This window comes from Anguilla rostrata, chromosome 18, assembly GCF_018555375.3.
Source record: "Anguilla rostrata isolate EN2019 chromosome 18, ASM1855537v3, whole genome shotgun sequence".
Taxonomy (NCBI): domain Eukaryota; kingdom Metazoa; phylum Chordata; class Actinopteri; order Anguilliformes; family Anguillidae; genus Anguilla; species Anguilla rostrata.
The window spans coordinates 11,343,860-11,369,585 of record NC_057950.1 but is presented as its reverse complement, the minus strand read 5'-3'; the positions used below and the strand labels follow the sequence as shown (position 1 = coordinate 11,369,585).

Sequence of the window (25,726 nt, the reverse complement as noted above, 5' to 3'; positions counted from 1 at the left end):
GCTCCCGCTGCTCTGTCTGCCCCTGAAGAGATGGGCAAAGGAGACAGAACACAATTAGCATCGCACCATTTTCAGCTCCTGGAAAGATTTTGTGTATTTTTGGAGAACTCTGCAACTTCAGACTGCAGATATAGATTTGAAGCTCCTAATGACTTGAGAAATACTTCTCTGTGATATTACAAGAATAATTTTATTTATTTATTTATTGGAGGGAAAAGCAAGAGAGGAAAGATTCTGAACTCTGAATTATGTATCTGACTTTAAAAAAAAAACTGGTCTCTGGGGAAAAAGAAACAATTTTGTGGCAATGCACAATATTTCATTTTGTTTCATCACAGGAGACCTGCTAAGTTAGGGTCATGTTTGACTGACTCTCTCACCTTAATTATGAAGAGACTGCATCTGAATATGCAACCGTGCAAGTAATTGAAGTTTTACTTATGGTCTGATTTCAGACACTTAGAGAATATTTTCATTGTTGGCGCATTGTTGCATGTCTGCTTGGCAGATTAACCACATCAGCTGGTGTTGGGCTGTGCCCCGTCTGGATGGAGAAATCTGGTCAGGAGTTCATTTCCATCAATTCACCACACGGCTGAAGTAATTGCAGTTTTGATTTGAATCAGTGGTGAGGACTCTGTCACAGGTCCGGGATTGTTGAATTTATCATTCTGAGTCCAGGATTCTGCTCTGATTGCATTTTGTTTGATTGATTGCATTGAGGTTACACTTTCATTTCATTGACCAATCAGGACATTTGACCCTTGGTCACTTTAGATATTTCACTCGGAGTGGCCGTACCATGGAGTTCAGTTGGAGATAAGTAGCTTGATTTACTGGATGTGACAGTGAATATGCACAACATTCATTATATGAATCATCGATTGTGTCAGTAATCGATCTTGAAAGTCACTGGCTGAGTTTGTTGTTCATTGAATGTGGAGCTGAATCACCAGTTTCTGCTGGTGTTAAGCCACTCCTATGGAAAGATACTGTTAGAACACCTCAGACTTACAGGCTTCACAGCTGTGTACACAGCAGGGAGAACAGTACTACTGATGGAAAGCAAATATGGACACAATGCAGGCACAGGGATGGGGTTAGAGACGTAGAGAGGGATGTAGGAAGTAAAGAGACAGGGAGAGATGTACATAGAGGACTGTAGGGAGTAGAAAGGGAGGGACAGATGTGCAAGGGAGGTAGAGAAGTAGAGAGTGATGTAGGAAGTAGAGACAGGGAGAGATGTACAGAGAGGGCTGTAGGGAGTAGAGAGGGAGGGACAGATGTGCATGGGAGGTAGAGAAGTAGAGAGGGATGTAGGGAGTAGAAAGGGAGGGACAGATGTGCAAGGGAGGTAGAGAAGTAGAGAGACAGGGAGGTTGAGCAGCATTCAGGAAGTAAGGGAGGCAGGGAGATAAAGACTGGGGAGGAGGAGCTGTTTAGGCGGGGGCAGGATCAGGGAGGAAGGAGACCCAGGGGAGGATGAGCCTCCTCTATGTCAGCACTAGTCACAGTCCCAGCTCGGGAGCAGGATCACCGCGGCGACCGGTCTGAGAAGCTCGCCAATTAAGGGAGCGGGGGAGATGTATTGGAGCGGACAGCCAAGGGAGTGTGGGAGGCGGCCGGGCGGAATCGGGACGGGGCCCCGTCCCACCCGTGCGGGGCTCCCCATGCCGGGCTTCTCCCCAGGGTCCCGTTACATAATTGGAGTGTTTATTTAAAATGGTGGGATCAACTGCTTGGTTTTTGAGCTTTCAAACAGAGAGGGAAACAGACGAGTCAACTGTTTTATTTTCTTCAGTTTAGAAGCTTAATGGGGAAATGGATGGTGAAACAGCAGACACAAATCAAATCCCGCAAACAGGGAGAGAAAGAAATAGATGGAATCACAGAATAGAGAGAGAGAGAGAGAGAGAGAGAGCGATTGGTAGAAGGATGATGTGGAGAAAGAGAGAGAAATGGAGTGAGATTTTAATCCCTTCAACCTTATTACACAGAAGCTCATTGTTTGTGGCAGTAATTATAAATATTTATTAATAGGAATGATCAGGATAGTAATCTTTATCCTCTATGGCTCACAAATTAAAGAGCAAATTACCATAGTTTTTGCTTCCCTGCTCCCTAGAGTATTCTGGCAATAAAGAGGGAGAAGAACTATGTTTGAATCTTGGGAGCGGTGTAGGTAAGCGTTTAGTAAGACTGTAATAGAGTATGTGGAAAATATAACAGTGCAGTTGTTTTGCATTAAATTTGTAACCTCTGTGTAACATCCATGCATCTACTCTACATCTTTTTTAACAAATGAATATGGAACATGAGCAGTATAGCAGTTATGTACCGCACCAGATAATATACATTGTCATCATCAATCACAAGTACTGCTTTTGTCACAAAGTGAATATTATTTGATTAGATTTAAAGACCTTACAATCTCAATTGTAAGATTGCCCCATTTTCTCCATAATTTTGAAAGGTTAATTCCAGCCTATAGGCCCGCCCCTTCACTGTAATGTCCGCCATCGTTTCAGGGGAGTGAGGTTTAGCACACCCACAAAGTCAGCTAAGCACTTATTTTCATTCTGCTAGCCAGCAGCTAAGCCACTGCAGAAACTGGAGGATGGGGAAGCTGTAGTGACATCACAGACAGCTCACGGGTGAAGGCGGAGTCACTCGTGATTGGTTCCTGGACCTCTTGCCACGCCACACACAAGTGCCTGGGTCCAGTCTACATCTTGCTAGCCAACTGTAAAAGTTGGAACATCAATTCAGATAACAAGAATGAACTGAAGCAACCTGAACCAGGTTCACTGAACTTGTTTGGCACCAACAGCTGATAGCATAGTGTACTCTAGTCGTGTTTCCAGGCTTTTGTTCGATGGGAGGAAACCTTTGGCGGCAGATGACGAGATGAGAGATGTGTTTACATGCTACGGTTGCCTGAGCAGGGCCCTGTAGTGTCCTTCATCGCTGACAGCGTGCGCCTGTTACCCTCCTTCAGAACAGACTCCAAACACCTGCTGCCAGAAGGGGTTTGAAGCCAGGTGTGGGGCTGATTAGAGACCGGCAGCATTGCTGTGGAGAGACGGCAGTCTGGCCTGCCTGATGCAAGCCAGGCTGGGATCCCTGATCAAAGGGAGGACTCAGAACGTCTGAAGTGAAGTTTTTCATTCTTTAGGGATCGGTTCTCTCTATTCCACTCCTCTCCCTTGCGTCCTTTGCTTTGTTTATTCCTTTTCTTCCTCTAAGACACCCGGGAACAGCGACATGCAACTGAGGCCTCAAACCGCTCTCAGAAAGTCAGCCGTTTGGCTGCTGTGTTGGTATAATCAGTAGCGTGTATGGGGGCCTCTGTTTCCTGGGCTCGAATAATTGACCACAGTAAACAGTAAACGCTCCCAACGCCCTCCGCAGCCAGGCCCCGCTCGCCTCCAAATGTCAATCAGCACCAGGCCAAAAATCCCTCCCCGGCTTAACTCTGCGTAATTGAAATTCATTCTGCCTGGGCCCCCATTAATTCAGGCTGCCAGCTCTTTTAAGTGGTATTAATAGTCCCCCGACCAGTGCTGGGGCGTCGGTACGACAGAGAAATGAGTCACATTCGCCGCGCTCGCTGTGGCGTTGAGACTGTTCGCCCGACTCGAGGGAGAGCGGCGCGTCTTGCGTGGCCAGCGTCGGCGGCGTCTCCCTCACAGCCTGCGCGCCGACATGCGCGCCAGCCTCGAGACCAGCAGCCCTCGCCCGAGCCGCTCCGCGTGTCATCAGTAGCAGGAAGGCGACGGCGAGAGTGTTCTTCGCTGAGAAAAAAAATCTTCAGCGCCAATTCAACCCTAACTGAATGGAAAAGTACTCTACCAGTTTAAACTGTGTATAATATGATATCAGAGTAGATTTTATACTGAGCATTTTGCAATTTTTATGTTGCTGGCTGCATGTTAGCAACTTTAACAATTTTACATGGATTTCTCTTCTCCTTTATACCCCACATGGTATGTGCATAGCCTGGCTTACACATGGAATGAGGCGATTCCAGGTCAGTCCACAGGTGTGTCCTGGGGGATGGTGATTATGGTTAAATGACTGCGCAGATTAAGTAAGTGACTGCAGTGCCAGGTAGCAGGTAAAATGACCGTAGAGACACAAGTGGTCCCAGAATTATTTGTTTGTGAACAACTCTGATACAATACAGTTTAGTAAAATGGTCAGAGACACAGTGGGCAGATTAAAGAACTAGTGTGACCGTGGGTAAAATGGTAAAGCAGGTAAAATGGCTATAGGGACAAATAAAATATGTAAATAATGTCAAATAAAAATATACAGCCATAGAGAAACAATTATGTGATAAATTGGGAATTGAGAGGAGCAGATGAAGCAGTTGTTGGGACAGTAGGAATAAAAAATGACCGGAGATGCAATAAAGATCAGATAAATGGGTTTGTTGGTAGGCATGGGCAGCAAATTAATATTTTATGTGTATTTCTATATTTCATAATTAAGGCCTGTGGATGGCACAGTTGGTAGCACTGTCGCCTCACAGCAAGAACGTCCTGAGTTCAATTCCCAGCGTGGGCCTTACAGTGTGGAGTTTTCACGTTCTCCTTGTGTCTGCGTCAGTTGTCAGTTTCCTCTGGGTACTCCGGTTTCCTCCCACAGTCCAAAGACTGATTGGAGACTCTAAATTGCCCATAGGTATGAGTGTGTGAGTGAATGGGGAGTGAACGGTGTGTGTGTGCCCTGCGAGAGATTGGCGATCTCCTCTGGGTGTATCCTGCCTCTCGCCCGATGCATGCTGGGATTGGCTCCAACACCCCTCGCGACCCTGACCAGGTTAAGCGGGTATAGATAATGGATGGATAATCAGGGCCTTGCTGAATATACAGCCAGGGAAATCGTGTTACTGACCGTGAAGTCAGCTTTTTCCCATGAAATTGGGCTCATCCCCGGTAATTGATCGTTTGCCGTGAAATGCAGCGTTTTATCTATTTATTTATTTATTTATTTATTGCGAATTTGTGTATTGAAGCTTAGAAAATTAAAATAGAGCAAACGTTTCAGTAAATTCGGTAGGGTCCAATACATAATATTTATTTCATCTTTTGTATAAAATGCACCTCACTCATGAGAATCTCTGGGCTAATGCATGTGTCCAGATGGCTCCCACAAGTTTTCGCATTCCTGCATTGCATCTTTAGCAGTTAGCCTTACCACTGTTTCTGCTGGCAGCTGATGGGAAATTTGAAGCAGCTTAGGAAACGTAGCATAACCCTGAAGGCTTTGCCGTGTGGGAAGCGGATGGTAGGATTCCCACCTCATCGATTTGTGAGAGGGTTTAGGGTGAGCTGGTGGGTTGTGAAATGTGTAGGATCTCCCTGTTGCTGGAAAACGATCTGACTGTGTGCATGCGTGTGTGTGAGAGTGTGTGAGAGAGAGAGGAAAAGAGAGAGCGTGAAGGTCTTTTGACAGGTTGCCTCTAATGATGGGATGGGGAGAGGGAGAGAGTGAGAGAGGTGGGGGTGGTAGGGGGTAGTGGGAGCCTGCTGTGTGTGGTTGTGTTGTGTGGAGAGCGTCAGCCGCATTCTCTCATTAGCTCCCTCCCTCTGTGGTATTCACCAACAGGGAGTAGAACCCCCCACCCCCCCACCCACCCCCCTCAGTGATCCAGCAATACATTCATTCCCATGGTTCTCCGGGGAAATACTGCATATGCCAAAATACACCCTTTCCATCTACTCCACTGCCCTGCTTGTGCTTCTGTGTGTGTCTGTATGTGTGTGCGTGTGTGCATATGTGTGTGTATGTTTATGTGTGTGTGTCTGTGTGTGTGTGTGTGTGTGCGTGTGTGCATATGTGTGTGTATGTTTATGTGTGTGTGTGTGTGTGTGTGTGTGTGTGTGTGTGTGTGTGTGTGCCAGTTGAAGGGGAATTAAAGTATAGTTTTCTCTTTTCTTGTAGTGACAAGCTATTATCATGCTAGGCAAAGCAGTTTTGTGAGGCGTGTGGATTCAGTAAGGGTCAGTAAATAATCAGACAGCACCGCCTGCTGTTGGGAAAATGAAGGGCAGGGAAGCAAAAGGAGCTGAAATGCACCTGCCAGCTCTAGGATCTCTCTCTCTCTGCTTCATCCTCGTAGTGATGTCATAAATTCCTATCCTTTGCTTATTATCCATGCAGTCAAAAAAAGTATTTTATTGTTTTAAAATCTTTGTTATGCCTAGTCTTTAGAGAGAGCGTACTATAAACATGCTTTTTAATCTCTGTGATTTTTCTGTGGAGCCCCTTACATTTGATGAATTGTAACACTGGATAATTTCTCGTGGATGTGGTTTCATTTTCTTTCATCAGCAGGTGGGGAACAGGGCAGTGGGGTACGGTGATGTCCAAAACTGTCCTTCCTTTAAGAGGTTGAGTGGATGGTGCTGTGGGCTGTACCACTAGGGGTCAGGCTTGCCTTAGCATTAGAAAACCTTGTATTTATGGGTATTTATGAGGTTGGGCTAAAAATGAGTAGTCTTAGTCCCTCCTTGACTATGTTTTTAAACGTAACAATTCTGCTTTAAATACATCCTAATTTGCCAGCTCTTATATTATAATTAGAAGGTATGTTGCAGAGTAATATGGGAAGCACTTATTAGCATTAGCAGGTGTTGTTCAAAAGGTGAGATGTTCTTGGCTCATTTTGAAGCACAATCTTTTGTTATAATCACAGTGTAGAATTAGGCATCAGGCTTAAGTACAAAGAGATAATTATTAAGGAAAAATTGTGAGCACATGAAGATGTCACAAATATTCAGATAAATGACAAGATACTTTTTTAAAACAATGATAGTATGATTAACAGCAACAAATCAATAACCATTTGAAACTTTTACTACGTGAATAATAGACCAAAGTAAGATGGATAAAAATTAAAAGTAACAAGAAGATAAATGCCATAACAATAAATATAGCTGTTTTACTGCTCCATACAAACAGGCTCTTACTCAGAGATTCAGAACCATGGACAGCACCACGCATCCATCCCACTGAAAAATCTGTTCCTGAGCTCATTTCCTGTAGTTGGACACAGTTCATAGCTTGTTCTCTCTCTCTCTCTCTCTCTCTCTCTCTCTCTCTCTCTCTCTCTCTCTCTCTCCATTTGTCCTACCACGTGGCAATAATCGTGGCTTATTAACGAGCCAGCCCCAGTGTGCTGCTGAGAGATCGGTTCACTTTCAGGACCACACAGCTTAATGAACTCCACAGCTCCCCAGAGTGCTGTGGTTGTACGTTTTAAGCACTGCTCTCTGCCCCCCCACCCCCACCTACTCACCAATCTCTGCTGCCTCACTCTCTCAAGCCCCACCCCTCCCCCCTCCCCAGCACCCCTTCCCCAGGGTTCATATTGCTTGCTGGCTTTTAATTAAGTTGTTAGTGGAGTGAAGATCCTGGGACGGGATGGTCTGGCTTTGAGAGGAGAAATCCTATACGACCCTAGTACAGCTTTGAGAGTAAAGGAAGGTCCCCAGTGGAGCTTTGCATAGAGGCTGGGTTTATGTGGAGGGACACCATTTTAATGGCCACACAGGCTGTTTAGTCTAGTTTCTTGTCTATTGTTTGTGGTCTGAATTAATACTTATTCATGTAGATCTAAAACGCCATTTTAATGTACCCATGTTCAGGCTTTTCCATCTAATTGAACATTGCTATAATATTGCTTTATTCTCTGCAACTCTTTTAACAAATTTAAGGAAATGGCTTGCTACCCTGCAGTTATTTGGCTTGGCATAGAAGACCCTTCATTGTTTCACCAATAAAAGTTTCATTTAGTTATTTGCTGCAATGCTGTGTGTGTGTGTGTGTGTGTGTGTGTATATATATATATATATGTCATACATACATACACACACATGCACACACATTATATGTATATCTATATATATGTGTGTGTGTGTGTGTGTGTGTGTGTGTATGATACCATATATGATATATGATAGATATATATGTAAATGATAAGGTAATGGACATCAGATGCAGAACAAAGATAGCAAGGAAAGCTCGACAGAGTGACAGATTTGTAGATAGCTTAGGTATGCGTGGGTTCGGCAATGTGTGAAGGACACATTAAATGCATTATATATCATCTACAGTGGGACGTTATGGCGTTTCTGTATGGGACTATGAGTCACCCTGCAGGAGTCTCTCCCACTTTTCTCTAAGCCCCCCCCCCCCCCCCCACACACACACCCACTTCCCCTCCCTGTACCTCTCAAGACACGTATTCCCCTCTCCCCTCCCCTTTACTTTTCATCTTTTAGAGCCACACTCCAACACAGTCCCTCCACAGGCTTTCATTCACCACACATTGTTAATTACCTAAGGACTCTAAAGATAAGTCACTGCATCAACACCCTGCTTGGCAGCTCACAGAGGCGACCTGCACACAGCCCACATCTGCAAGATCCATGCGGAATTCCTTATTTTCCCTCTTCTCCTCCTCTTCCTCTGTGGTGAATAATTGATGGGACAGGATGACTGTGCAACTTCCCCCTGCTTCTTCGGGAATGACTGTGTCAGAGCAACAGGAATTCTGCTCCTCTCTCTCTCTCTCTCTCTCTCTCAATTCAAATTCAAATTCAAATGAGCCTTATTGGCATGACACACATAGATACAGTGCATATTGCCAAAGCATGAGTACAACAAACGTTCAATAAATATATAAACAGAATACAAATTTGTGCGTATGTATGTGTGTTTGAGTTGTGTGTCTGTGTGTTTGCTCTCTCTCTCTCTCTCTCTCTCTCTCTCTCTCTCTCTCTCTCTCCCTCCCTCCCTCCCTCTTTCCTTTTTTCTGTTTCCCTCCCTGCCATGTTCTTGATTTCCAGGTTTCTTATTGGCTGCCCCCTCTCTGGTTCACAATCTCACTCTTCCTCTTCTCACCTTCTCCAGTAAGTAGTGTGGTATTTTTAAATATGGTAGTAAAAAAAACACATAAATCCCATGAACTAGTGTAGCACCTTCTTGCATTGAAATTTCCATGGTGCTTGACAGTGTGCAGGACTACTGTTACAGAATAACAATCAGCAAAATAAATCATGCCTTGACATTTTACAATTCATCACACGCAAAGTGAAACCAAATGGAAATACCATTTCGTAACTGTTATCCCATATAAAACCGAAAATAAATGATGACAACCTAAGGAACTTTATATTTATTTATTCAATTTGAAGTTAAATAATGTCCTGTGTTTATAATAACCGATTCATCCGGAATCTTCTTAACTGTGAGTTACACATTGTAGAAGATGGCACTAATATTATTTCTTTACTTCTATATCATACATTTAGTAGTCACTTTAATGAATGGGTATAAAAAAGTAATACTTGCTCAGATGTGGTACTCAAAATCAATTTGAAGCTAAATTAAATTTTAAACTAAATAGGAGGATGGAAAATCTTCCCTGTGAGATCCCACAGATAGGACAGCCCAGGCTGCAAAGCACCTCACACCAAGGAGACTCCCAAACCTCTCCCACCGCTTGGCAGCGGTAAACGTTCCCGGTGCCAAGCTATTTTACAATTCCTGTAGCTGCTATTTAAATCTAAACCACTTAATGTGTCAACCACATAATATAGCCAGCTCATTATAAATGCAGGTATGGCATGTTACAAACTGGTTTTAGTAGATGAAGTTATATATTTGGATTATATTCCTATTTTATCATAAACCCAATGAGAAGTGCTTAAGGCAGTCAATTTAATGCTATGCGTGTATTCAAATCATGCCAGAGTATTTAACAGTTTGGCAGTGACGTAATGCTATTGTCAGAACGATCAAATTGATCATTTCTAGGATGTGTGTTGCAATGGTTATGTATTTGCATTATATTATGTTGGATCATTTTATAATATTGTATTAAGTATTATAACACTTTCCAATCAGGTGACGTGAATTGGCATTAACTAATGTAGCTGTTATATTCGTTTAATCTTTCAGCTTGTGCCAGCTGTGCGATGTGTTGAGATTTCTGTGAAATGCGCTTTAAATAAATGATGACTTGACTTGGCTGTATTATTTGTGACTGTCTTGGCTTGGAAACCCGAAGGCATTTATCATGTTTAATTAAAATACAATATTGATTTGCCAGATTTTACTGCTTTGTGGTCAAAGCGTGACTTGTTGGGTGTCCCTCACTGAATTTCTGAGTGGCTACTGCAGTACTGACATTGTACCACTTCAGGGCCAATGTGCCTACAGAGCAGTGTTTACTGCTTTTTCATGACAAAACACTTCCTGTTCCACATACAAATGCGCTTTATATGGTTACTGGTGGCTCCTAATGCAGATGTCTGATTATGTGTGTATGTGTGTGTGTGTTGTCCAGACCTTACACCTGACTGCTTCTGTGCCTTCTGTGTACAGAGATTCTATACAAGGATAAGGTGGGGTGATAAATGGCAGAAAATTTAGTTGGTATTTAAGAGAATAAGAGAGGGAGTGTGGGAAGTGTGGGAGGGAGGATCAGAAAGGATTTGAGACGTGTGGTGAGTGTACTGAGGAGGAGATCCTAGTCCCAGTTTCTCAGCATTTTATCTTGTGTGAGTGGGAGTCTGGTTGTTGAATTATTTATTTGGAGCTTCTCAGTAGAGGTGCACATGCGTGCACAGACAAAGATACACACACACACATTAATGTATATACTGTAGACATACACACACCCACGTATGCAGAAAGGAAAATTTGGCAAAACCCAGGCCTGAACCTGCAAAAAGCAAGCAATTGAAGTAAAAAATATATATTAAAAAAAAACTCCCCAGTGGGAGGAAAAACACTCAAACAATGGCAGGAAATAACTCCCCAATGGGGAGAAATCTCAGAAGGAACCCAACTATTAGATGGGGAGCCCATCCTCCACTGGTTGGGCTAGTGTAATGATTAAGATAGAATGGAAGGTTAAAGAAATATAATGAGGATTTATCAGAGAAAATATATAAAATGGGTTGGGCATGTTACAGTCTGGGGTAGTTAAGCTAGCTGGTAAAATAGGGAGCCCAAGCAGGGATATGTATAGTAATATGCAGTTTAGAGGGGCAGGTGATGCATCTAGGCCTGCAGGTTGCATCATGGTGTGGGCTTGAACCAGGAGAGGGACAGGACTGGAGCAAACTCAGGGCAGGGGAAGGAGCAAAGGCCCCTGGGAAGAAACTAAAGAGAAGAACATTAAGCGTAATATAATTGTGAGATTAAGTGTTGCATATGTAGAGTCCTAAAAGGTCCAGTCTGCTATGCTGTGGCAGCATATCTAAATGATGAGAAGAAAGGGGGGGGGGGGGGTGCGCAGAATCATTAGAGCGATCCTGAACTGCTAGTGACCCAACAAGGCACAGAACAGCAAACTTGAGCGTTTGCATGCAGTGGCAGGGAAACAGCAGTCAGCTCAGCTCGCGTAACAGCTCCATTGTCCTGATTTACTTTTCCCAGGCATCTTTAACAAAAAAGGGTTTGACTAAAGATGTCAGTTTTGAGCCTATACTTAAAAGACAGAGAGTGTGCCTGCACCTTGAACATGCAAAGGAAAATGATTCCATTAGAGAAGAGCTCTGTTGGAGTAGGCTCTGCCTCCCATTGTAATTTTAGATATGCTTTTAAAAGAAGGTGAATGTTATTTAGCAAATGACAAAGGATAAGGGATTTGAAAAAATGAGGGTAGCACAAAACAGGAGACAAAAAAGACTGTAAAGACAGAGAGAGAGAGAGAGAGAGAGAGAGAGATGGGCAACTTTAAAGCATTTCAAATAAATTATTGGACCATTAACCCTAGTTGTGTTGCATATAATACTCCCTTAAAGTGAAAAACTGCGCTCTGAATTTTTGATCATGAAATCAAGGTCAGTTTGCTAAGCTGACTTCCTGTAGAGGGGCCTGCAACAAAATCATACTTTTTGTTAGGAGTGTGTGTGTGTGCGCGCGTGCGTACTCTGCTTCTGTATGTATGTGTATGTGTGAGTGAGTGTGAGTCCTTGTGTGTGTGAGGGCTAATTGCACCCAGCTGTTTACACAAAAGGCAAGCTGATAGTAATATTGGCCAGGTTCTAGTAATAATTTTGTGATTGTGTTGCTTTTGTTGCCTATTGCTTTAATAACGACGTTAAAAATACGCTTAGAAAAGCCTTGCGCTCAAATTTCTGCCGTGCGCCCAGATATATAACACGCTCGTCCGTGCCTGTCCCATTCAATCTGTCACTCGACCCAGAATACATTGATATAGTCTTTATTGATTTGATCAATCCCCGTCCTTATCCGACTGCCCTGCAGCTTGCTGGGGGAGTCCACGGCAAGGGGTTTGGTTGGGCTCATCAGGACTGGCCTGGGTTATGGACGTGAGGGTGGTGCAGAAGAATGGAGTGGGTGGGCGCGCGGAGCCCTCGTGACGTGATGGAATTGCGGTAATCCCTTATGTTGAGCTAGATGGCCCGGCGCGCGCGGGTACTGCATTAGAGGGAGGGGGAAACAGAGAGCGAGGAAGGAGAGCAGAAGAAGGGAAGAGGGAGAGGAGACGCTCAATTCTCTTTTAGCCAAAGCGGCAGTTGTGACATCAGCTTCAGGGATGTAGCCGAAGAGGGGAGAGCTCCTCTCGCCCGAGCTCAACAAAATGAAGAAACATTCAGCCAGGGTAGCCCCACTGTCTGCCTGCAACACCCCGGTGCTCACCTTAACGAAAGTAGAAGGTACGCGCTAGGAATTTCATATTGACCTATCGTGCATGGGTGCAAAGTGAAGTTCCTTAATAGGGTCGGTGTGATGGAATTTCTCGAGAATGCATGAATGTACGAACGAATTTTTGGCTGCCTATAGTTTAAGGTGTTGTTTTTAATTTTGGGGATAAATTAAATAGGGAAGTGTGCATTAAGGGTTCTGCTCATGAAACGACGCTGGGTGAATTGTTTTGCGCTTATCAATTTGAAATGCGAATGTGTTTTCCTGGACCTAAAGCTAAATGGAACTGGGCACACTGATGCACGGTAACTTTTAACGCAATACAAGAGCGCTTAGAGCAATGCAGAGGAAGAAATAAAAAAGCGTCGTCTGATTGTCATTTGCGCGTGACGGTCAAATTAAGGGCAGGTGCTGATCTGTTGAAATTTTAGTTGAAGAATGTGCCGTTTCATTGATTTTACACAAGTCTTTCAGACAAAACTAATGTGTCGCCAGCAAACCGGCACCCAGCTTTGTATTCGTGTGTCTGTGCGCGTGGGGAGGAGGGTGGGAGGGGGAGGGGGGGGATTATGTTTTTGTTTTCTTTAGTCTACCGATTTGTTTTTATTTCAAATCCCATAATTAGTTACCAAGTATGGGTTGCGGAGTGACTTCGTTTTAAGGTAGACAGCATGCTTTGGCAAACACCCTATTTGTGTTCTGTTAGTGTACACATCATATGAATAAATTCAATTATTTTTGTGCCGTTTTCAGTCTGCAGCTGAAGGTTAAATATAGAAGATGCGCCTATGCAGAACAATTCAGGTTAAGTAGCCTACCGTGCTTAAGATGCAATGGTAGTGCCACATGAAGGTATTGAAGCCTTTGGTTTATAAACCCAGTTCCCTTGCCACGATACTAAACCTCCACCTGTTTACAGGAGATTGTGTAGACAGGAACATCTCAGGGCTGCGTTGGGGGTGCGGCCTTTTATTGTTGACACTGGAACCTTTGCCCGTAAAAGGCACATTCCTTACAGCCCAGAGATGCTTCGCTCTTTCATTGGGTTCCCTCAAAAATTCTTGTCCTAGGGTTTCAGCTGTCTACTCAAACGCCAGGAGGCTGTGTGTGAGTTCAGCTGCCATTGGAACACAACCAAAACCCTTACGCAGCAATGCCGTCACTTCTCTGCGTTCGCTCAGCATTGGGAGACGTGACTGGCTTCAGAGTGAAGGGATGGAAGGCGCTCGGGGCAGAAGAGGCTTGTGATGGAGCAGGGTAGAAGCTGAGGGAGGAGGGGAGGGTTCGAGCGAACGGGAGGCGACCTGAAAGATTCGGTTGGACGAGCAGACGGGAGAGGCAGCGGTAACGGGGGGGCATGTCGTTGGTTCCCGGTGGATAGGGAGGGGGCGGTTTCGTCCTGCGTGTCAGAGCAGAGGTGGGGTGGCGTCTGCGTTCCGGCGTGTTCTCCGCAGGACTACGTGAAGTCTGGGGGCGACTGGGCGAGCCTGCGTTTGTGAGAGAGTTCCCTCCCGTTCTGCGGGTGAAAGGATTCACGCGGTGCTTCCCGAGGACCCTCGGCGCTCACCGCATCTTTTCCTGTTTGCGCGGGAACGCCACACGCCGCACGATCAATCAAACCGCACCCCCCCGTATTACTACGTGTGATGTTGCAGTTGGGCATGCGGTAGAAGATCAGCGTTTACCTTGAGAGCTGTGATGTGGCTTACGTACATAAACAGAGCCCTTTTAACAGCCGTGTGACATATTTCTTTTACGTTCATGAATAAATGTATCTACTTTGGCCAGCTGTCATAGAGCGAAAACAGATATGAATAATAACACGTCACATTGTTTATGAAGATGTCGCGTCGGCTGCATCGTGATCCCGCTGCGTGTTGAAAAGGTGCCATGGACTGTAATAAGGTTGTAAATACTACTGCCTCGACATTACTGGGCTGGTCGTTTGAATCTGATGCTCTAGCCGTGTGTGTTTTGTCATGTTCACAAAGATCTCCACCCACTGATACCCTAGCACTACTCTCTAAAATCCAATGAGATCCACGGGGGGTTGATCTCTTTTACTCTCTTCAGTGCTTCCTCCTGTTTTTCTCCATCTCCCTCTTTCTCTTTTGTGTTCTGTTTTACTCCTCCCCTCCCTCTGTTTAGCTGTTTCTCCCTGTTTCCTCATCCCCATGGCTCTCCTTCACCCCTGGCTGGTGGCCAGACCGAGCAGTTCTGAGATAACGATAAGAAATGAAGGTGTAATGAGCCTCTTCCCTTTCACAGGGCCTGCAGCCTCTGCAGTGCAGTGCCCTTATATGGCATGCTCTCAAGAGCATGATTTGTTAATGAATCAGCTGTTAATGGACTGTATTATTATTGTTATTATTACTGTTATTTACTATGGGTAAAATTGCAGTGTCCCATGCAGGCTTCAAACAAGTGACCTGCCATCGTTCTGCCCTCTCATCATTGCTGTTTTCCTAAGTAGTCATTTCCTAAGAGCAAGGAGACAATGCAAGGAGATGTTTTATGGGTCCTCTGAGCTCCCCAGTATTTTACACAGGGCCCTCTTTCAGTGATTGTTGAGCTTTTCATTTTAATTTTGTTTGTGATTTATCCCATGCCTCCCTGAAAAAGAGACCTTTCAGGCTTTCTGAAGTACTGAAACTGTGTGTGTGTGTGTGTGTGTGTGTGTGTGTGTGCGTGTGTGTGTGTGTGTGTGTGTGTGTGTGTGTGTGTGTGTGTGTGTATGTATGTGCGCGCAAGTTGGACCCAGTCCCAAATGTTTGTAAGTGGGAGGATTTGGGAAAGCTCCTCTCTGTTGATTAATTACCAACACTATAGATTCCAGTCTTTAAAGCTCTTACAGTACTTATTGACCTCCCCTAGGGACGGATCCGGTTTCACTGGCTGCCAAAACAAGACCGCTGCGGTGTCTGCTTTTTATTTTAACCGCGACTGCGCTCCATATCCAGTGAAAGTGATACTGCTTGTTTGCACAGGACGTGTCTGCACGCTGAACACGTGTTAAGCTGAGTTCTGTGGCTCGTGCAGATACCTAAAGACAGGGCCACTTGCTGACGTGCTTGTGTTTAAATCGTCTGCCCGTAGGGCACCACTTGCAGGTCTGGAATCCCTGGCACTGTTTTTTTACAGCTGCGATCGCTGTCCAAAAGTGGCCCAGCGGCCCAAAAGTGGACCGGCCCACCTGCCATCTGCCAGAATTGCCAGATGGGCTGTCCGACTACGCAAGCCGCTGTCATAAACTCCTGATTATGTGCCTAATATAGTAGATTAGGTATGGAAAAAAATGAAGCATGAGTGATGTAATGGATGCGACACTGTGTCCTGTGGTATCTAAAACACTCCACCGTCATACTTGCGCATTACGTGCAAAAGGAGCTGTCAAAGATTCCAAGAATAACAGTAATGATGATGATGACTCAACCATGTGAAATGAACAGCTCCCTGGCAAACGCAACTGACTCAAAAGCTCATTTGACTCATTTGAAGCTGTCACTCCCACCCACTCTACTTAATGAATTTTAAGACAAAGGAGAAAAATGCCTCTCATACAGTTCCCATAAGGCCAGTGGAGATGTGAGCTTCCTGCATTCCCACCTGTAGGGATGGATGTTTTCAGTCCCTTAAGGATTCAGTGGGTTGGGTGCGAACATCTGTGAATGAGTACTTATTTTTATGAGTGAGTGAATAAAACAAGCAGGTGTGAGTGTGTAAAACTTGGGAGTGGTGAACTAGGCCTGAGAGATAGCTCAGTGATTTGGTTACTCAGTAGAAGGGCGAGTCTGTTGCTGAATCACAAGAATGCGTGGACACTTTGCATTTGTAAGTAGGGGGTGAGTGAGTAATCGAGCTAATGAGCTGTCAGCTGAGCGAGTGAGCGGGTAGGGGAGAGTAAGTCAGCGAGTGAGTGGATGAGTAGGGGTGAGTCGGGGGGAAGAATCACAGCCACATGTCAGTATCTACCCAGACAGGGTTTCCTGTGTCGATCCCTGCTCTCGAGGAAATCCCTGTGGTGAGCTGGTCTGCCCACAGACAGCACAGCAGTTCTCTGTTTTACTGGTGAAACACTGGTGTGAGTTGCATATTGATCCAGTTGCATTAACCCTAAGTCCAGAACCTAACTTGATCCCTGTCCCTGACGTGAACTGTCACATCGGAAATGACAGGATGGAGAGGAGCCTTCGAACCCGAGCCAGGCTGTTCCTCTCGTCTCTCTCTGTGCACCGGTGGCAATGCAAACAGGTTCCATTTGTACTGTTAGCGTTTTAGCGGGAGGGCTGCCCCAGGACATTCATGATGAATTTAATTAAATGAAGGCTATGAAAGTTGCATAGAAAGCAACATTGCCGCAAGGTCTTTTCTATGATTGGAAAATCGTTGACAAAATGCAAAAGCAAAAGTGCTATGTTCTGTAATTCCGTCGTCGAAATTCGCTGTAGAGGTCTGACGCGCGTGCTTTTTCGAAAATATTATCTGGTTCTGAATCAGGGGTGACCAGTTGGGGCTGAAATAACCCACGTGCCCCGGGCCTCATCCCTTAATCCCGCATTCTAAGCGAAACAGGCGGGAGAACCCCCCTTTTCAGCAGCCAGTCAAACGCTGAGTGAAATTCCCTGGCAGCGAACTATGCATTAATTCAACAGGGAACCTGCGGCCCAATATTTAGAATATTGATCAGCGGCGGAGCGGTGGGAGTCCTGCCAGCTGAATTAGCCGCCTCGCCCGCAGCTGATGGGACGCTTTGCAGAGGGGTTAAATGGGGCGGTGGTGACAGGGGCTGGAACATTTTAATTTAGATTACTGGACCTGCAGCGCTGGGTTGTTTTCTTTTTTTTAAGTTTTTTTCCTTTCATCGGATAGTCTATTGCATGGTGATTTGATTTTGATTGACAGGGTCAGTGCAGGCTGATGTCACAGCTGAGTCTTGTCTGTCTGTCACGCTGCTCGTCTGCCTCCCGACTGCGTATTGTGCCTCTGCTTTCTGAATGCATATTGCTGCTGCCTACTCAGTGCAGGTTTGCCTGTCGGGCCCCAGGTTCACCTGAGGACTGTATGCAATAAAAAGGCATTCCACAGCTTATTTTTAGCCTGCACTGGGAAATCATTTCTTGCGTTTCGCATAAATTTATCCTCTTTTTATGTATTTCTTTCTCTCTGCCTATTATATAAAATATTATCCTATTAGTTCTCTTAACCAAGGGCAGCGCCTCTGATCGATAAATGTTTATTCTGCTTGGCTATTCCGATGGTGCGCCGGTCACCTGCTTTTGAGTATGAACGCAGCCTGTTAAAATACGCTGCAGCTGAAAAGCCAGCACAGGAGTCCTTCCTGCATGGGGAACGGGCGTCACCCGGCATGCGCTTTTCTTCCTCTGTTTGTTTTGCTGCCCCACGTTTCGGCGTTTTTTTCTGCTCCGTGCTTAATGCGAGACCACGATCGATGCGGAGGAATTGTGGGATGCGAGGTGGAGCCGTTGTCATAAACATTCGGAGGCGCGGGCACCGGGAGAATGCCGCCGGAGGGCTGGGGATTGATTGTGGCCGCCGCGCCTTCCCCCGAACGAAACAGATTGTCAAACTGAGAAATAATCCCTCATCCATGCAGAGGCGACAGGCTCACCTCCTCCCACCAACCGCCACCCCGTTCTGTGGCCCCAGCATGTGCTGTCACACAAACCAGAGAGCTACCACACTGGGAACCACACGGGGAACAGTGTCTTAATCTGAGTGTGGAGCGCAGCAGCTGTTTTTATTTTTATTTTTAAATCTGTAGGGAGCTGTCTTTATCTTAGTAGTGTTTTTTTTGGTTTTTTTGGGCGGGGGGGGGGTGATTATAGAGGATGGCAGGGAAATGTTGGCGGGTTTGGAACCATGCCCCTCCCTGTCGCAAGTGTGTAGTTGAGTCTTAACACAGAGTTGTTGTTGTTGTTGTTGTTTTTTTGTGGGTTTAAGCCAGACCCTGTGAGTGGGGAGGGAGGGAGGAAGCAGAGAGGATTGGCTGCCGTCAGCTGAGAGAGCTGCACTGCAGAGAGAGCAGGAGAGCGGAGGGAAGAGAAGAAAACACCGCAGAGAGGGAGAGACGCTGAGAGCAGGAGGAGGGAGAAGAGAGCAGCGGGGAGCCCGTCCTCATACGCTGTCCCCCTGCCGTTTAGTGAAAAGCAACAGAGGAGGACCCCCGACACAGTCCACGGCAGAATGCTGTGCTCGAGAATATTTAATCAAGAACGAGGCTCCACAAGCCTAAAATGGGCAGGGCTAGTGCTGTGTGTTATCAGAGCATCAGAGCAGATTTGAACCAATCAGTGTTGCTTTGCTGTAGAATGCAAAACGTTTTGTTTGGTTTAAACATGCCAGTGATTGACAGCTCATTGTAGCTTCTGGCGTGATAGGGGCCATGATCCCTCATTGATTCCTTACGTGATCCCATGACTCATTCAGAATGTGCTTCTGGAGTGTACCTGCCAGCACTGGTTAGAAAAGTGTTTGTCTCATAATGTTTCTTCTGGGCACCCAAGTCTGGAAGTGGAACACCAGGAAAACTTTGGGAAAACGCTATCTGGGTTCATAACAGCAGAGATGTTATGTTTAAATGTGGATCATGAAACATGGGTAAAGATAAAATATTAGGAATTTTATATTTTCATTCCTCTAGTGCAATCACAAACCCGCCTGCATGTCAGTAATGTAAGCTTCTGTCTTCTGCATTTCAAAGGCACAAAAATCTCTCTGTCTTTCTGGATGCCTTTCTGAAATACTGCAAGTACTACCATAACAATTACGTCATAACTAGGGCATTTTTAAAATGTAGAATTTATGACTTGAAGTGGCATTTACATTTTAGGTATTTAGCAGACATTCTTATCCAGAGCATGATCTATATTTGCAGAGCTTATTTTTTTTCATACAATTTATTCAGCTGGATATTTACTGATGAATTTCAGGTTAAGTACCCACCTGGGAATCAAACCTACAACCTTGCAGTGAAGCTAGACAACATTTCAAAATATTTCACTGGGACCCGTCGATTTGTTTCATTATCTAATTGTAGTCATTTGTTGCTTCGTAACGTTTGTGTTATGCCATTTCCGATGTAGGCAGGCTGCAACTGAGCGCAAAAGACGCTTGCTGTCAGGGAGCAGTGTCGCACGGGTTAGGGGAGTGACAGATGAGGGCACTGTATGAGGAACAGCACGCTGCAGTCCGGAGGTCAAGGACGGTCTCTCGACAGATCTCTCGTAATGATGCGTTTGCCGGAGAGACGGCCCTGCTTCACTGGAGAGCCTCAGCGTGCAGCTCCGCCGATGATGCAAATGAGAAGGTGAAGGAGACGGTGAGAGCTCAGCCGCCGGAGCTGATAACGCCCTGCTCTGTGGGGACCGCGGTGCTCTGCGCTCCATCAGACATGTGACCCACGTCCCTGGGCTTACCCGACCAACACCTGCCCTGCGTTGAATAAATATACCTAAATGTGTATCGGTGTTTTTGGTGCCTCCATATGCCGTCAGACTGCAGTCAGAAAACATGTAGGTGATATTTTACTCAGAGTATCTCGGTGTTTGTAAGGATGATGGGGGTGGGGGGGGGGGCATGTGCTTTGTGAGGTAGATGAGGATGTTTCTGTTGGCTGTTGGGTTCCTGAGAGGTGCCCAGGGCTGGTGTCCAGCTCCAATTGGCTGAAAGTGCTTAGCTCAGTCTCTCTTGCCTCCACCAGCTCTGATTTGCTTGGCATGTTTCGCTGCATTGGAAGATTAAACTTGCTGCAGTGTGGAGCGTTGGCCAGCGCGACGGATTCATGACGGGAGCCCATTAGGGACAAACTGCTCAGCCAGGGTGACCTTCAGCTTGAGTTTAAATAGCCAGCAGTTGAATCTCTGTATTACCTTTTTTATGCGATTATGGATCCTTGTGTATGAGTATGTGTACAAAAGCATTTGTGAATGTGTCAGTGTATGTTTGTGTCTGTGTGCGTATGCATGTGTAATTACACACCATGCCTAATTGCTATTCTGCTGAATACACCCCACCTCAATGTCCAATATTTTTACACAGAATATACCATCATTTCAAATCTGCTCCACAGTACAGCCATTGGTTATTCCATACTTGATGTGTGAATGTACAATAAATCAAATGTAATATAATTGAATGCCGATTGTTGACGGGACAGGAACATACAGAACTATTTAGCATTTTTAATTCATCCTTTGTAATTAGGTTCTTGCTTTTGTCCATTGATCCCATGAGAGAGAGTGATCACTTAAAGCACACCCCCAGATGCTGGAGAAATCCCCTTTAGCAGAGACTTTGACCTGCTTTTGACAGAGGGCCTGAGATTGAGGACAGAATGTGATTTTATGGTGATTTTATCAGCTGAGACTAATGAGGGAAGTCATCTCATATAGTTCATTTTTAAGATTAAGGTAGACTTGTTTTTATAATTGCACATAGCTTTTCCAATGAAATGGGTATTCTTTTCTACTCTTAACGTAAATCTAGCTCTCATATATATATATATATATATATATATATATATATATGTTGTTGTATCTATGGCTGTCAGCACCACCATGTTACTCACAAGATGATAATACACAGCGCTATGCAATAAGAGACAGCACTCTAAACCTATTCAGTTTATTTTGCCAAAATACTGGTCTTTAGGAAACAGTGATTCAATGTAATTTGCTGGCCTGTCTCCATCAGTCTGCTGAGAAATTGTTTTTACTGAGGGGGGGATTAATGAATGAAAATATTTTTGAAGACATTTATGATTAAACATATGTTTCACTGGAAAAACTGAAATACATAAGCCTATAGTCTTATGTCTAAAAAGTGAAAAACATGCATAAAATTTAAATGTATGTTTTTTGCCATCTGTCTGATGAGAAATTGTATTTACTGAACAACCAGCTTGGAATAAATGAATGAAAATATTTTTGAAGGCATTTATGATGAGAAATATATTTCACTGAAAAAACTGAAATACATAAGCCTATAGTCTTATGTCCGAAAAGTGAAAACATGCATAAAATTTAAATGTATGTTTTTTGCCATCCGTCTGATGAGAAATGGCATTTACTGAACAACCAGCTTGGAATAAATGCATGAAAATGTTTTTGAAGGCATTCATGATGAAAAATATATTTCACTGGAAAAACTGAAATACATAAGCCTATAGTCTTATGTCCGAAAAGTGAAAAACATGCATACAATTTAAATGTATGTTTTTTGCCATCCGTCTGATGAGAAATGGCATTTACTGAACAACCAGCTTGGAATAAATGCATGAAAATGTCTTTGAAGGCATTTATGATGAAAAATATATTTCACTGGAAAAACTGAAATACATAAGCCTATAGTCTTATGTCCAAAAGTGAAAAACATGCATAAATTTAAATGTATGTTTTTTGCCATCTGTCTGATGAGAAATGGTATTTACTGAACAACCAGCTTGGAATAAATGCATGAAAATGTTTTTGAAGGCATTTATGATGAAAAATATATTTCACTGGAAAAACTGAAATACATAAGCCTATAGTCTTATGTCCAAAAAGTGAAAAACATGCATAAAATTTAAATGTATGTTTTTTGCCATCCGTCTGATGAGAAATGGCATTTACTGAACAACCAGCTTGGAATAAATGCATGAAAATGTCTTTGAAGGCATTTATGATGAAAAATATATTTCACTGGAAAAACTGAAATACATAAGCCTATAGTCTTATGTCCGAAAAGTGAAAAACATGCATAAAATTTAAATGTATGTTTTTTGCCATCTGTCTGATGAGAAATGGTATTTACTGAACAACCAGCTTGGAATAAATGCATGAAAATGTTTTTGAAGGCATTTATGATGAAAATATATTTCACTGGAAAAACTGAAATACATAAGCCTATAGTCTTATGTCCGAAAAGTGAAAAACATGCATAAAATTTAAATGTATGTTTTTTGCCATCCGTCTGATGAGAAATGGCATTTACTGAACAACCAGCTTGGAATAAATGAATGAAAATGTTTTTGAAGGCATTTATGATGAAAAATATATTTCACTGGAAAAACTGAAATACATAAGCCTATAGTCTTATGTCTAAAAAGTGAAAAACAAGCATAAAATTTAAATGTATGTTTTTTGCCATCCGTCTGATGAGAAATGGTATTTACTGAACAACCAACTTGGAATAAATGAATGAAAATGTTTTTGAAGGCATTCATGATGAAAAATATATTTCACTGGAAAAACTGAAATACATAAGCCTATAGTCTTATGTCCGAAAAGTGAAAAACATGCATAAAATTTAAATGTATGTTTTTTGCCATCCGTCTGATGAGAAATGGCATTTACTGAATAACCAGCTTGGAATAAATGCATGAAAATGTTTTTGAAGGCATTTATGATGAAACATATATTTCACTGGAAAAACTGAAATACATAAGCCTATAGTCTTATGTCTGAAAAGTGAAAAACATGCATAAAATTTAAATGTATGTTTTTTGCCATCCGTCTGATGAGAAATGGCATTTACTGAACAACCAGCTTGGAATAAATGAATGAAAATGTTTTTGAAGGCATTTATGATGAGAAATATATTTCACTGGAAAAACTGAAATACATAAGCCTATAGTCTTATGTCCAAAAAGTGAAAAACATGCATAAAATTTAAATGTATGTTTTTTGCCATCCGTCTGATGAGAAATGGCATTTACTGAACAACCAGCTTGGAATAAATGAATGAAAATGTTTTTGAAGGCATTTATGATGAAAAATATATTTCACTGGAAAAACTGAAATACATAAGCCTATAGTCTTATGTCCGAAAAGTGAAAAACATGCATAAAATTTAAACGTATGTTTTTTGCCATCTGTCTGATGAGAAATGGTATTTACTGAACAACCAGCTTGGAATAAATGAATGAAAATATTTTTGAAGGCATTTATGATGAGAAATATATTTCACTGAAAAAACTGAAATACATAAGCCTATAGTCTTATGTCCGAAAAGTGAAAAACATGCATAAAATTTAAATGTATGTTTTTTGCCATCAGTCTGATGAGAAATGGTATTTACTGAACAACCAGCTTGGAATAAATGAATGAAAATGTTTTTGAAGGCATTTATGATGAAAAATATATTTCACTGGAAAAACTGAAATACATAAGCCTATAGTCTTTTGTCCGAAAAGTGAAAAACATGCATAAAATTTAAATGTATGTTTTTTGCCATCCGTCTGATGAGAAATGGCATTTACTGAACAAACCAGCTTGGAATAAATGAATGAAATGTTTTTGAAGGCATTTATGATGAAAATATATTTCACTGGAAAAACTGAAATACATAAGCCTATAGTCTTATGTCCGAAAAGTGAAAACAGCATAAAATTTAAATGTATGTTTTTTGCCATCCGTCTGATGAGAATGGCATTTACTGAACAACCACTTGGAATAAATGAATGAAAATGTTTTTGAAGGCATTTATGTTGAAAAATATATTTCACTGGAAAAACTGAAATACATAAGCCTATAGTCTTATGTTAAAAGTGAAAAACAAGCATAAAATTTAAATGTATGTTTTTTGCCATCCGTCTGATGAGAAATGGTATTTACTGAACAACCAACTTGGAATAAATGATGAAATGTTTTTGAAGGCATTATGATGAAAAATATTTCACTGGAAAAACTGAAATACATAAGCCTATAGTCTTATGTCTAAAAAGTGAAAAACAAGCATAAAATTTAAATGTATGTTTTTTGCCATCCGTCTGATGAGAAATGGTATTTACTGAACAACCAGCTTGGAATAAATGAATGAAAATGTTTTTGAAGGCATTTATGATGAGAAATATATTTCACTGGAAAAACTGAAATACATAAGCCTATAGTCTTATGTCCGAAAAGTGAAAAACATGCATAAAATTTAAATGTATGTTTTTTGCCATCCGTCTGATGAGAAATGGCATTTACTGAACAACCAGCTTGGAATAAATGCATGAAAATGTTTTTGAAGGCATTTATGATGGAAAATATATTTCACTGGAAAAACTGAAATACATAAGCCTATAGTCTTATGTCCGAAAAGTGAAAAACATGCATAAAATTTAAAGTATGTTTTTTGCCATCGTCTGATGAGAAATGGTATTTACTGAACAACCAGCTTGGAATAAATGAATGAAAATTTTTGAAGGCATTTATGAGAAAATATATTTCACTGAAAAAACTGAAATACATAAGCCTATAGTCTTATGTCCGAAAAGTGAAAAACATGCATAAAATTTAAATGTATGTTTTTTGCCATCTGTCTGATGAGAAATGGTATTTACTGAACAACCAGCTTGGAATAAATGCATGAAAATGTTTTTGAAGGCATTTATGATGAAAAATATATTTCACTGGAAAAACTGAAATACATAAGCCTATAGTCTTATGTCCAAAAAGTGAAAAACATGCATAAAATTTAAATGTATGTTTTTTGCCATCCGTCTGATGAGAAATGGCATTTACTGAACAAACCAGCTTGGAATAAATGAATGAAAATATTTTTGAAGGCATTTATGATGAAAAATATATTTCACTGGAAAAACTAAAATACATAAGCCTATAGTCTTATGTCCAAAAAATGAAAAACATGCATAAAATTTAAATGTATGTTTTTTCCCATCCGTCTGATGAGAAATGGTATTTACTGAACAACCAGCTTGGAATAAATGAATGAAAATGTTTTTGAAGGCATTTATGATGAAAAATATATTTCACTGGAAAAACTGAAATACATAAGCCTATAGTCTTTGTCCGAAAAAGTGAAAAACAAGCATAAAATTTAAATGTATGTTTTTTGCCATCCGTCTGATGAGAAATGGTATTTACTGAACAACCAGCTTGGAATAAATGAATGAAAATGTTTTTGAAGGCATTTATGATGAAAAATATATTTCACTGGAAAAACTGAAATACATAAGCCTATAGTCTTATGTCCGAAAAGTGAAAAACATGCATAAAATTTAAATGTATGTTTTTTGCCATCCGTCTGA

General features: G+C 42.5%; 1 protein-coding gene across 2 annotated transcripts in view; it reads left to right on the top strand.

Annotated features, from left to right (window-relative positions):
* slc35f3b (solute carrier family 35 member F3b) overlaps positions 1-25,726 on the top strand; it is a 51,190-nt gene that overhangs the window by 12,818 nt on the left and 12,646 nt on the right. The window contains exon 1 of one of the 2 annotated variants that reach the window (XM_064317704.1): positions 12,428-12,704. The exons of the other annotated variant lie outside the window; for it this stretch is intronic. Coding sequence (XP_064173774.1) covers positions 12,629-12,704 — 76 coding nt within the window. The 5' untranslated portion in view covers positions 12,428-12,628. Of the gene's footprint in view, positions 1-12,427; positions 12,705-25,726 lie in introns of those variants that run through there. 2 annotated transcript variants of the gene reach the window in all.